Source organism: Martes martes (assembly GCF_963455335.1).
Source record: "Martes martes genome assembly, chromosome: 7".
Classification (NCBI taxonomy): Eukaryota; Metazoa; Chordata; class Mammalia; order Carnivora; family Mustelidae; genus Martes; species Martes martes.
The window spans coordinates 92,254,303-92,268,840 of record NC_137894.1 but is presented as its reverse complement, the minus strand read 5'-3'; the positions used below and the strand labels follow the sequence as shown (position 1 = coordinate 92,268,840).

Below are 14,538 nucleotides of genomic sequence, written 5' to 3'. Positions count from 1 at the left end.
TTTCTTCATATCTTTCACTTCTTCCCCCCTCCCCCGACCCACTCCAGTATTCCAATTTTTCTAAGAGTGTTTAAGGTTGTAAAGAATTTTCCATACCCTCACCTTCACATCCTGCAGATAATCTAATTTAATTATTTTTCACCCCTTTTCTACCCACTGTTTGGTCAGCAGGGGAAATTGTTTCTATCTGCCAACCAACCATTGCTGTAACAATAAGCTACCTATTATCCTTAAAATACAACCATCTTGGGGTCCAGAAGGCATACTTAAATTCCATTACACATAAGTCCATTATTGATAGGAGAAACTGCCCAAATAAATAGTTTAAAAGAAAAGATCTAGAAAGTTCATTAGTAACAGAGAATCTGGGAGACTTGCCTCTGTATGAAAGAGGTAGAAAAAATATATGTTTTATTAGCATGTTCAAGGCAGTCAAGATTTTAACAAACATCTTAATCCTCACAACAACCCTGTGAGGTAGGTAAAAGTCACTGTTTTGTGATAAACTAGTATTATTCCAAATAAAGTGCAATTCTTAAAAGAATAATCTGCATTAAGAATAATTATGCTAATGAACCACATATATATACTAATACTTGTTTTTGTATAGTTTGATTCATGCAATAAGGTGTCCCCATAAAAATTCACTGTAAATCACTGTAAAAACATGTGGGGGACTATTTAAATAAACTCTGGGGTAGATTTTTTTTTTTTTTTTGTAAAATAAATCACTATTTTTTATCTTATACAAGACATAATTTTCACAGTATTCACTCAAAGTGAGGCATTCTCAGCATTGTTATACTCACATTTATTCTTTTGTAAGTTATTTCAACATGGCACCAAGCCAATGTAAGATTTAATTCCTGAATTAAATCTTACCAATTTGGTATATGGCAGTGAACTGTGTTGTCATGTAGACATCTCCAAGTATACTGCATGCAGTCCCAACCCAAAATCTAAGATGGACTGTTTATTGAAATTAAATACTAAAGTAAATGTTGATAAACTGCAAAAAGTATTGTCCCTTGAGGAGATTATTTAATTTTTTTCCTTAAAAAAGGAAGAAAGATCTTAGGGTTTTGAAAACAAACATAATTTCTGATAATTATAAAATTCTAGTGATTTGTATTGCAAATCAAATCCTCATGCTATCAGTTTACTACTTACAAGGAAGCCAGGAGTTTGTTACTCCAAAAGTTTAGGTTTTTTTTTTTCTCTGTGACAATATGATTTAAGAGCAAAAAAAAAATATTCTAGGCACCATTTTCTCTTAAATATATATTTAAAGTATATTTCTATCATTAATCCAGCATTAGTAAGCATCCTGTTGCCTGATATTTATTTATAGTCTTATCTTCAGAATAGATTTTTGTTAGAGGATTTCCATTACATTTAATTATGTTAGATTAGTTATATATTTTATTTGTAACAATAACTTTAATTAAGCTTGCAAGTTTTAGTTAACACTTAAAATTAGTTAACACTTAAAATCTGGCAGATTTATAATACTTCAGAGCAAGTGGTTAAAGTAATTTGCCATTATAGAGAAATAATTTAAGCCCAGAAAAACATTCTCACCAAAGTATTTTTAAAAACTGCTGCAGGGAAATTAGACTTATCAATGAGTAAAAAAGATTAAGCCATCTGTAAGTTCTACATTCAAATCCATACTAGATACAACAGTGCACTTTGGATTTTAGTGAGGTAGGGCAAAAAATATAGTCAGATACATTTTGAACTGTTAAATTTATATAAACTGAAATACTGACTTGTACCCAGGTTTTATTTGAATATCCAAAAAGAAAAACCGAGAATTCAAATGATGAAGTATTTTCTTGCTTTCAAGGACAGAACTGTAAAAATCTTTTGAGTATGTATAAATAAAAAATACAAAGGCTACAAGATATATTTTATTTCAACATAAAGTATGCTTATATAAAAATTACCCAGGACATAGAAAAAAGAAATACAAATATTTTTGCATAGATTCTCCATATATAATATTTACCTGGGGCTAAACACTGGAAAATACACCTCTGAAACTAGTATAGTTCAACTATTTCCTTGGATACCAAGTATATACAAAATAAAAGTCCTTCATCGGGGGGGGGGGGGGGAGCATGGGCAGGAGGGAAAACAATTTAATTTAGCATCAGTCTATATTTATTTCTCTGTTGCTCGAATATAAACCAATGATGACAAGAGGAGAAACTCTGGGGGTTTATTTAACAAAATTAAATTCACATTTCTGAGGCCATCGTAGTGCATCCAATGTCCATCAATCTGGAAAGCTGCAGAATAATGATGTTCCTCTTTGTTAAATAATGTGGCACCTTCCAACAAATACCTGCAAATTAAATGACAAGGTATAGCAAAAAAGACAAAACGTTATTTTTAAACATTTCTTAAGTGTTTTTTTTGTTGTTTTTTTTTAAGTAGGCTTCACATCCAGAGTGGAACATAGGGCTTGAACTAACAACCCTGAGATCAAGACCCGAGCTGAGATCAAGAGTTGGAGGCTTAACCAACCGAACCACCAAAATGCACCTTAAATTTTTATTATTATTATTTTTTAAAATATTTTATTTATTTATTCGACAGACAGAGATCACAAGTAGGCAGAGAGGCAGGCAGAGAGAGAGGGGGGAAGCAGGCTCCCCACTGAGCAGAGAGCCCAACGTGGGGCTCGATCCCAGGACCCTGGGATCATGACCTGAGCCGAAGGCAGAGGCTTTAACCCACTGAGCCACCCAGGCGCCCCTGCTCCTTAAATTTTTAATTAAGGAATAAAAATATTGCTGTTATTTATATTCCAGTACCTAAAAAAGATATCTGTCAGTAAAAAGCACATACTATGGTAATTTGGAGTAAAATATTTAAGAATTTAAAAACTGATATAATTTAAGAATTTTGAAAAACATTTTAACAAATTAACTCATAATCTGTATCATTCTATTAAATAAGAGAAAACCTTTTAAAGGCAAGAAGTTAAAAGACCCTGTATGTCCTAACTTGTATGCAACAGGCATTTTTATCTCTAATGCTGAAAGTAACATTTTTTGTTTAAACGATGACCTCCTACTAAATACTACTTTGACTTGAAATACAAGTAATAGCAGTCGTTACTTTTTACTACGTGTCAGGTACCAACCTAAACACTTTATATGTGTTATCTCATTAAATCTCACAACAATGTACCAGATAAAGACTGTCATCTCTGTTTATAAAATCAAGAAACTGATGTGTAAGCTGGTTAAGTTAGGACCCAAGGTTACATAGCTTGTAAAAGGTGGGGCTGAGATTTGATTCAATTTTGTCTATTCCAGAGTCCAACTACTATGCACATTGCCAGAGACTAACCCCCCGTAGTAGATTCTAACCTTATTCGGGGTACAGAATAATAGTTAGCTATGATTCTTTTTTTTTTTTTTTTAAGATTTTATTTATTTATTTGACAGAGATCACAAGTAGACAGAGAGGCAGGCAGAGAGAGGAAGGGAAGCGGGCTCCCTGCTGAGCAGAGACCCCAATGCTGGGTTTGATCCCAGGACCCTGGGATCATGACCTGAGTTGAAGGCAGAGGCTTAACCCACTGAGCCACACGGGCGCCCCAGCCATGATTCTTTTCAACAATATTTTCTTAAGGGCTAGTCACAGTCATGATAGAACAGCAGTAAAATAGAAAATAAATTTACTTTTTATTAGTTTTATAAAACATACAAAAAAATACCTACTTGTGATCAGATAAATCCAAGTAATATGGTACATATGCCAGATCTTCAGATTTCCAATGCTGCATATTTAAGACAACAAAAGGGGGTGCCCCATGGCAGAAAACTCGCTGGGAAAATTCTCTTAAACCACCACACCTAAAATCGAAAAGAGACATGAACTTTATTACACTTGAAACAAAACTGCCTTTTATTATTTCTGGTTTGTCTTTATTAATTGCATAATAAGTATAATTATCTATTTTAGGTGTGGGTAATGGTGTGGCTATATTAGTATTTTTGTTATCTATACCCAGAAGTTTATAAACTGTGAGATTCTATATAAAAGAAATAATACGTGCAAAACCAGGAAAAGCTAGCTATTTTTTTTAAGCTAACAAAACATTTAGTTTTTTGAACTGATATAAAAGCTTTTATATGTCTATACATTTTTCCCCCCTTGGTTGGTTTCAAATGATAATACTGGCAGAGAGGTAAATAGTAGGACTCTTCCAGTCCTCTTTATATTGTATAAAGTTCCCTAATTGCATCTTTTTTTTTTTTAAGATTTTATGTATTTATTTGACATGCAGAGATAGAGACAGCGAGAGACGGAATACAAGCAGAGGGACTGGGAGAGGGAGAAGCAGGCTTCCAGCTGAGCAGGCAGCAGATTGGATGCAGGGCTCAATCCCAGGACCCCAGGATCATGACCTGAGCTAAAGGCAGATGTTTAAAGACTGAGCCACCCAGGTGCCCCTAATTGCATCTTTTTGCCATGAGGATGAGACAAATTCTGTTTTCTTAGTAGTCTCACATATTAAGGATATAGATCAGAATACCACAAATCAGAATACCACAAATACAGTAAAATCTCGATTAACCGGAATACTCAGGACACAGTATTTTGCTTCATAAACGTTACTGATTAAAACATTAACTAGAAAACCATTATGTTTCAGTATTTCCTGTTAAAATACATTAAATTACTTTCTGAACTTAAGTACAATTAACTGAATATATTTTATTCTTCCTTTTGTGATTAATTAGCTATAAGGTCATCCTTCTAAATCTTAATTCTCAATGTACAATACTGTAGATATAGAAATTGTTAAGAGACTGGGATGAATGTGTTCTGCCCCTTTTGAATTTTTTTTAAAACTAAGTTAAATTTTTTGGTTGCCATTTACCTCTTTCTCCTAAATGAGGAATGCAGAAAAAAATCCAGTTAATTGGGAGTCCGATTAGCTGGGTTCCGGTTAACCAAGGTTTTATTGTACCTGCTCAGCAGTGGGGAAAAAAAGAAAAGGCATTTGCTTTGTATTCATCAATTAACTGTAGTATGATATTCTATATAGTGAAATTTTATAATGACAACATAGCATAAGATGGCATAGTAAACTACCGTAGGTGTTAAGATTCCAAAAACATTACGCTTCCAACTCACAAATACTTGTGAGTTGCTATTTCCTAAAGTATTGACATCAAAGAGCCTATCTGTTCAGGTTTCTTTATAAAAAACAGAAATACTTTCATCTTAAATGTCTATCATATACTCACCCACTCTCTTCACACAGTTCAATCCTGGAACAGAATAACTCATCCACAGCCAGTCGTATCAAGTTTCCATGAGGAATTTCTTGGGGAGGACTATAATTACAAAATGTATGTAAGAACTGCTTTGGAAATTTAGATGTTAAATATTTATTAGGATAACCAATTTTACAGGTCAATTCACTATTAGCAAATCAAGTATAAAATTATAACCTCTGTTTTTCATCTTTTTATTTGTTATAATTACAGCAATCAGTTGAACTTAATAAACATTAATGCATGAAGTTTTCCAAGAAACATTAAATCTTTCTGGAAACGGTTCCTGAAATATGCAGTTGTTGCTTAAAAAAATTTTTGAGAGGTTTTGGTAGAGGGGATTGTGGTCTTGGGGAAGAAGAGAGGACCCAGAATTAGGAGAGCTGCCGATTAGGTACATGACTAAATGCAAATTACAGCCATTGTGGTTCAGTCCTTAAGTGCCTGCCTTTGGCTCAGGTCATGATCTCCGGGTCCTGGGATCGAGCCATGCATCGGGCTCCCTGCTTGGCAGGAAGCCTGCTTCTCCCTCTCACACTCCCCCTGCTTGTGTTCCCTCTCTCGCTGTGTCTCTGTCAAATAAATAAATAAAATCTTTAAAAAAAAAATTACAGCCATTGTTGGCTACTATTACTTGATTTGTTAAAAAATGTCTTCCTACATACTTCAGAGATTGTTTTAAATGTAGGATTAAAATATAGGCAAAAGCCTTAAAAAGTAATTTATATATATTCAGTATGATGAAAAATATTTTATTAAGAGAAGCTTAAAATACTAGCATTAATACTGGATTATAAATATCTAATTATAGTTTCAGAATAAACACAAATTGATTAGTTTTTGAAAAACAAAACAGATTTCTAAAATGCTTTTTAGTTCATTACAATTTAGAGTAATGAAACTTTTTTCCCTGACAGAGATTTCAAACTCAATGTCATCATATCAGCAATACAGGAAATGGACAAAGTGTAGTTCAGAAACAAGAAACACATTAATTGACAGATTCTAAAAAGAATAAAATATCTTCAGCTTTCCATAAATAGCAAGATGTTACAATATTAAACTAAATATGTTATAAAGAAATGGGTAGGGTATGTGATGTATATTCCAAAAAAGGAGTATCTATTAGGCTGCTTCTAAGGACCACTGGGTCAAATACATTTTCAGAAAACAATGTTGTTTGGGTTTGTTTTTCAGTCCTGTTTTTCTACTGGCAGTTATCTTTTTTCCAGCTCATGTCCCCTGGGGGCTCTAATGTTTCCCAATACTCTACTAGGCCATGCCAGTTTGGCCTTCTTCCCTGTCATTTACCAGCCTGGAGGTCTGCCTTCTCTGTCAAAGCCAAAAATATTCAGCAGGCTATCAGCACCTCTCCTAGCCAGTGAAAAAGCTCCTAACATCAGTATCCTCTCCAGATACGAATATTCGAATTTTGGGGTTTCTGTCTGTAACTATGCCCTGGCCATGACATGAAGGAATACTTTCACTCTTATTGTTCATGTAAAAACAGCTTACCCAACAGAAATCCATTCAAGAAGTGAACACTCCAATATAGTATTAAATGTTCTTTAAGAGGTTATGTTTATGAAACAAACAATTATCTACACAGTGATATTAGCAATTCAAAGCAAGAATAAAACATTTTGCATACGAATTCATTACCTTTCAAGTGAAATAGTTATTAGTTGGTTTTACAAACTCAATTCCAAGATATTTGGATTTAACAAACAGTATAGTCCTGCATTTGTGGGGTTGCAATGTGTAAGTAATTACACAGGGTCTGTACTTAAGGAAATACTTTGACTATATTTATTTATAGCAACATTCATTTAAAAAGTACATTATCTCTGCTAAAATGACAGACTTCAAAGCAACTTACTTTATATTAATTGTGCGTTGCTGATCTTCCTGCACTCGAGTTGGGCATCGCCAGTTGGAACAGTAACTCTCTTGTATGGTAGACATGAGATTTTCGAGATTTTTTGTAAAATTATCATGTTCATTCCCAAATAAATCAATTATTAATGAAGCTTTATGAACTTCAGATTTGTATTGCTGTTTTTCCATCTTGTCCCAAATCCAAAGTAGCTTCACAGTTGTGAAACTATAGGTGTCCATTAAATAAAGGAAACAGTCTACAAACTCTCTACCTAAATGAAGAGAGAGTTCCCTGGGGAAATTTTCATTTTCATTAAGAATGACATATAATAACATCAAGAATCCATCTATGGTGCAGGTGTTTTTCAGTCTTATTTCAACATAGAGTGGTGTACAGGATACTGCTTTGCGGCCAGCTTTGATAGTAAAAACACCTCCCCAAGGAAGAACAGGCCTCCAAAATGAGCGATCTTGGTTATAGTTATTTTTAATTGATGCTTTGATCTCTTCAAACAGTGTCTTCATCCTGCATTTTAAAAGTTTACGATAGAACATGTAAATTTGTGACTTCCTATGTTAAATGCTTGAAATATGTTTAAATGAAAACAAACCTATCTAAAGATTCAAATTACGGGTGCCTGGCTGGCACAGTTGGTAGAACATGTGACTCTTGATTTTAAGTTCGAGCCCCAAGTTGGGTATAGGGATTACTTAAAAATTAAAAAAAAAAAAAAAAAAAGGATTCAAATTAAATTTGGTCAGGAGGCCTACCAATATAATGAAAAAATTTAAAACAATTCAAGCTGAGCCTTTTTTTTTTGGCAATGTGCATGGCCTCTGGAAAGACCATTAAGAAGTGCAATCTTTTTTGAGGTACAGGGTGAGCATTTGATAAGACTTTTATACTACTTATATTGCAGATTTTATCTTTGATATAAGGAAGACCCTAAAATAAAAAATTCTAAATGAAAAAAGCTATTTGAAAATGCAATCTAAATTTGGTTGGGTGCATTCCTAATGTAAACCTCTTTCTCCCTTCAAAATATAAGCTGTGCTTCATTTCCCTTTTAATATGCATGATTCCACTTATGAAACTGCTATAATGGAATTCTTAGTTGGGCTACAGAATAATGGCCAATTACATTTGAAAGACCACATATGAAAAGTAATCCCACAGTACTTAACTGAAGAGTTGCACAGCTGATACAAAAATCATTTCTAAGCACTTTGGGATTTTCACTTGCAATTTAGGACCATGCTGGATATTCTATAATTCTAACTAAAGAGGCCATGCTGTGAGGATCTGATTCAGTACTTGGTAAAGTAATCTGATTCCCTCTCTTTGCATGTTTTGGGAATGAACTGGGGTGTCCTCCCTATTTAAACTGTTATTTATGCTTCTCCTAACCTTGATGTTAGCTAAGCAATTTGTTTTTAGTCATTGAGTGTATTGTAAAAACATGTTCCTGTCATGTATGTTATACAAAGCAGAATTTTAAAAAATTAAAGAATGAGGTCCTTCCTAATGAAACTGAATTGAAAAGATTGCTTTACTTGGCACAATAAATGTCTGAACTAAAAACATCACAGGGTTTCTCAATGGTACTTCTATAGAAAAGTACATTTTCATGAAAAAAGAAAGCAAAGCATCTGAGGAAGAGGAAAAGAGAAGTCACAGACTGAGGTATCTTATTTTGACTATCTTTTCAGGTGCCACACATATCCTCCCAAGCACAACATAAATCCAATACTGAATACTGCAGACCTCCGTGTTTTATTTGTGTAAGAAATAAAGTTCACATGGCATAAAGTATAGAGTTGTTGAATCACTATGTTGTACACCTGAAACTAATGTAACATTGTGTCAACTATACTTCAGTTAAAAAAAACAACCTGTTTTACACTTTAAAGAAATTAAATTCAAACCGATTTTACAATACTAGCAGACTGAAAATTCAGTTCTACAATGTATTAAACGAGGGCGTGCACGCACACAGTATTTTCGGCTTGAGGCAAGGCTGTGGACTCTAAAATATTCAACACTATATTTAGTCTTAAGTGTAGATGTTTATTCATAGTCGGTAACATGTTGTCGGCTCTAGTCAACCATTTAGGTAATCAGAGGGTGTGGCAAATCTGGAGCTTTAGGCAAACACAAACGGTTTCTTCTTAATGTTTCTGAAGATTTTAAAAAAATCATATGGCATTCAAATACCTCTGAAAATGAAAATAGCTTTCTTTATGGTTTTACTTATTTCTATTTAATTTTAAAAAACTTTGTAGCAAGGTCACAAGCCTGAGCTCAGATTTCCAAATGTTGCATGGGGAAAGAATCGTAAAATTTCTGCGCTATTTTTCTTCAAATTATCTCTAAAGCATGACCAAATGAGTAACTACAGCAACAGTTATACTTAACAGAAATAAACTACAATTATACATATATTTATATATAAATAAAATGAAACTAACTTCTTCAGCCTTTCTTTGCGGGGGAGGAAAAGGGCAGGGGTAGAGAGGATTGAAAGAACTAGAGGACACCTACTCGTTCAGCATTAAGGTGGTGATTTGTTATAAAGTAAATTACAACAAAAATGAGTAAAAAAGGTGGTGAAATGGCTGCAAAGAGCTTTACTTAAAATTGTCTTAAGATTTCACCACATCGTCAAAAAGACTGTTTCGTTAGGCTGTGCATTAGAAGCCCTGGAGGATATATCCTGCTGGCATTATTGTCCTGATTCAACAGGCCCTCCAGTTTAAATAAACCTAGAAAACTCCCCCGACCTCTATTTCCTTGGCAAAACGACACCTTTCTTTTGCGGTCATTTTCAAGGGTGACAATCTGTACTACACGCTGGTCGTGAGAACAGACCATTCGCCCTAGACACTGAATGCCGGGCTCCCTAAGAGCTCGGCGGTCCTAAGGATCCCCTTTCAATCAGCACCCTGAAAAAATCTGAAAAACGGCCGCGCGCCCCCCCTCGAAGGAGCGCGGGGCTTCGGGGCAGGGACCTGCGGGGCGCGCGCTGGGCGCCCGCCTCCGTCCCCCGCACTCCGGCCACGTCTACCCCGCCCCCGGCCCTCTGCGCCCGAGAAGGCCTGGCACCGAGGGCTGGCCCCGCACGGCTGGCACATCCCCGAGCCTGGAGCAGGTGAAACGGCGGGGAAGCCCTGCCCGCGTCCAAGTAGTGTTCCCCGAGGCGCCTGGGACTGCGGGCGCTGGGCTGGAGGGCCGGGCCGCGGAAGGCGTTCCCACACCGGCCAGTCTCCGTCCACCAGGAAGCCGACTTCTCGTACCTCCCCGGGGACCGAAAACCGCCGGTGCCGCCGCACCCGTCGCCGCCGCCGCTTGCTCATGGAGAGCCCGTGCTGCCGCCGCCGCCGCTTCATCTACTAGCACCGTCCGCTGTCTGGGCCTCCCCGGCGTGAGTGCGGCGCTCTGGCACGGCCTCCATCGCACCCGCCGCGGCGGGAGCCACAGCAGCTCCAGCGCCCAGGCCCGATCCGACCGGACCCACGGAGCCAGGACCGCAGGACGCGTAGCTTCTTATTACGGAGGAAGATTCGGCCTGACCTCCGCCCCCCTCCCCCCAGCCCCTAGTACCCAGCCGCCTGACGGCGCTGCTGCGCAGGCGCGAAGACGCCCCTGCCAAACGTGCGTGTGTCGGTGTGTATACAGCGTCCAGATTCGCCCAATAGAAACCAAATCAGGTGCGGGGGGCGGGACCTTGCAGAGAGGGGCGGTGTTCCAGTGTTAGAGGGTGGGAAGGGCAGCCGGAAGTGGGCAGGGCTTGCGTGGAGGCGGAGCTTTGTTGGCAATCCGTCCCGGCTTTTTGAGGTTTGTATCCTTTTAGGACCTTGATTTTAGTTTGCTTCCAAGTCTTGTCTTCTTAAATTCTTAACTCAGAAGGGGAGAAGTTTGTTTTCCCAGGAAACTTTAATTATGCAAGCTTTTAAGTATATAGTTAAGAAAAGTTGAATTAGTGGGTTAACTGCTCTCTTTAGTGTTCAAGGTAGTAATTGGTCAGGGTGCTGTAATTTACAATAGAAGTTAATAACATTTATAGCAATTAGATAGCTTTAGTCCCGTTGTAGAGATGAAAAAAAAATGAGTTTCGGAAATGTTAAAGTACCACACATTAAGTGATGGCTGTGAATTGAAGCCAGAGCTGCTTAATGCTATAGTCTGTGGGCTCGATCAGTTTTCCTATTCAGTAAGCCCTAGTTCTTGTATCCTTCCTTAAAGAGTCAGAGCTCATATGGCTTAGCTCCTGGAAAACACAGACCACCCTGGAGAACTGCCTTACCCATCATTACAAATGCGGATACTGTTGAGATATTGCCCATCTGTTCAACAAATAATGATTGGGAAGTGAAACCCAAACTCAAGAACATGCTATACAGAGAGCTCAAGGCCAGCGCAACACATCACTGTGGTCCTCAATCACAGCCGAATCTGGTAGATACCTCCTTGAGTAGTGATGGTCAGTCAGGGCTATGGCAAGGACCTTCCTCATACAACTTTCTCAAGGAGTCCAGTGATAGGGGAAAGGAGGGTGAGAGAGGGGGTTGACTTACTGAAAATAATTACTGCAGGTCGTGATGGGAAGAAATGGACATCTCTCAGAGCAGGGGGGTGGGGGAAGAGGCTCTGGCCAAAAAGGAAGAATTAATAATTCTGGCACAGTCTGCTCTTTTTAGTTTCCTTGTTTTTCTTATTTCTTATGGCATTTCACAGATGAAGAAACCGAGGTTCTGAGAGATTATAGACTAGTGTGTCTGTGTTGGGATTTACATGCAAAGAGCTTATTCTCAGTATTAAAACTATCCTGCAAGTAGAACACTCTTGAAAAATGTTTATAAATGTGGATTATATGTTCAGTTGACCTTCTCTCACAAGATATGGAATTAATTTTATGCTGATTGAGTTATTCTCTTTCTTTCTTTTTTTTTTTTTTTAAGATTTTATTTATTTATTTATTTGACAGACAGAAATCACAAGTAGGCAGAGAGGCAGGCAGAGAGAGAGGAAGGGAAGCAGGCTCCCTGCTGAGCAGAGAGCCTGACGTGGGGCTTGATCCCAAGACCCTGGGATCATGACCTGAGCCGAAGGCAGAGGCCTCAACACACTGAGCCACCCAGGCGCCCCAAGTTATTCTCTTTCTGAAAACAGAACCCAGTTGTGGTGGTTGTCACCATTTCTGGAGAATAGCAGAGATGGCTCATTATGCTGAGGCTTAGCTAGGAAAGGGAAGCATGGATTCTTTGGATACTTGGATAATTCACAAACTTCACTGAGGCCTTTAACTGAGATTTCCATTCTGCTGCTTCTCTGCTCCTCTTAAAATCTGACAGCTGACTTGCAGCGGTTTTTTTTTAAGACAGCTTTATTGAGGTATAATTGGCATGCAATATATGGGGCATATTTGAAGTATGTAGTTTGTGAAGTTTTGATGTATATATACCCCATCATCTAGTCAAGTGAATACATCCATCATCCTCAATTTTCTTGAAGCCCCATTTTAATTTCTTCCTTGCATCCCTCCCTGCCTCCCACACCTAAGCAACCACTGATCTACTTTCTGTCATTATAGACTCATTTGCATTTCTAAAGATTTATGTAAGTGGAATCAGACAGTATGTATTTTTTTTTTTACTTTCGTATGGTCTCTTTTACCTATCAGTATATGGACATTTGTCCAAATTGTTCTGTGTACCAATAGTTCATTCCTTTTTGTTGCTGAGTGTATTCCATTAAATGGATATACTGCAACTTATCCACTCATCTGTTGGTAGACATTTGGGTTGTGTCTAGTTTGGGGCTGTTATGAATAAAGCTGCTATGAACATTTGTATGTAAGTCTTTGTGTGGACATAATATTTCCTTTTTTCTTGGGTAAATATCTAGTAGAGGAATTGTTGGATCATACAGCAGATATATGTTTACTTTTTTTTTTTAAAATTATTTGACAGACAGAGATTGCAAGTAGGTAGAGAGGCAGGTAGAGAGAGAGAGAGGTGGGGGAAGCAGGCTCCCTGCTGAGCAGAGAGCCCGACGCAGGGCTCGATCCCAAGACCCTGGGATCATGACCTGAGCTGAAGGCAGAGGCTTAACCCACTGAGCCACCCAGGTACCCCATATGTTTACATTTTTAAAAAAACTGCTAAATGGTTCTCCAGAGTAGTTGAACCATTTTACATTCCCATCAACACTGTATTCAGAGTGCCATTTCCTGCACATCCTTACCAATACTTGGTATGATCAGTCATTTTTAATTTTAGCCATTCTAGTAGGTGTGCAGTAGTATCTTGTGGTTTTAATATGTTTTTTTCTTAATGACTAATGATGTTGAATATCTTTCTATGTGCTTATTTGCTATCTGTATACATATATATATATATATATATATATATATATTTTTTTTTTTTGGTGAAGTGTCTGTTTAGATCTTAGTCCCGTTAAAAAAAATTGGTTGGCTGTTTTTGTGAGTCTTGAGAGTTCTTTGTACGTTCTGGATACAAGTTCTTTGTAGCAGATATATGCTTTGCAAAGATTGTATTGTGGCATTGGCGTGTCTTTTCATTCTCAACAAGAACTTTGAAGAGCAGAAGTTTTAAATTTTAATAAAGTCCAATCTGTTCTTTTATCGATTGTGCTTTTAGTGTCATTTCTAAGAAATCTTTGCCTACTCTAGGTTCACAAAGACCTTTTACTATGTTCTCTTCCAGAAGTTTTACAGTTTAGGCGATATATTTAGGTCTATAATGCATTTTGAGTTACTTTTTTTTTATGGTTTAAGGCATGGATTCAAGTACATATGTTGTTGTTCCAGCAATATTTCTTTAAAGGCTATCCTTTTTCCACTGTGCTGTCTTTCTGCTTTTGCCACAAATCAGTTTTTCAGTATCATTTTATAACATATTATTTCATATTTATTCATCATCAGCTATATGTCAGGCCATGTGCTAGCACAGAGATATGTATCAGCAAGTATTCTTTGGTTGCAGAAACTAGAGCTCAAATATTGTCAACTTAAGTAAAATAGAAATTTATTAGAAGGATATGAAGAATAATAGAATTAAAGGAAAAGATGAGCAATTAGGTCTCTGATTACTTGGTTGATCAGAAAACAGGTAGATCCTCCAGGACAGTAAGGTCCTATTAACAAAAGAAGACGGAATGGTGGTGGGCAGATATCTCCCATAGCAGTGCTTCCCAACTTTTTTTACACCCATACATGGTAAAATGGTCTGATTTAGGCAATGTACGAGGGTAAACTGACAGAGATTAGGAAGTGTCTAAATTGGGCGTGGTGAAAAAAAATCCATCACATTTTCTTTGTTATGTAATTGTAGGGAA

At 37.2% G+C, this 14,538-nt stretch overlaps 1 protein-coding gene across 1 annotated transcript; it reads right to left on the bottom strand.

Annotated features, from left to right (window-relative positions):
- Positions 1 to 724: 724 nt before the first annotated feature.
- DORIP1 (dopamine receptor interacting protein 1) lies at positions 725 to 10,792 on the bottom strand. Its single transcript, XM_080809497.1, has 5 exons — positions 10,476 to 10,792; positions 7,183 to 7,707; positions 5,274 to 5,363; positions 3,738 to 3,872; positions 725 to 2,350 (listed from the first exon to the last, which is right to left on the bottom strand). The coding sequence occupies exons 2-5, from the start codon at positions 7,704 to 7,706 to the stop codon at positions 2,167 to 2,169; spliced, it is 933 nt and encodes a 310-aa protein (XP_080665623.1). The 5' UTR covers position 7,707; positions 10,476 to 10,792; the 3' UTR covers positions 725 to 2,166.
- Positions 10,793 to 14,538: the final 3,746 nt, after the last annotated feature.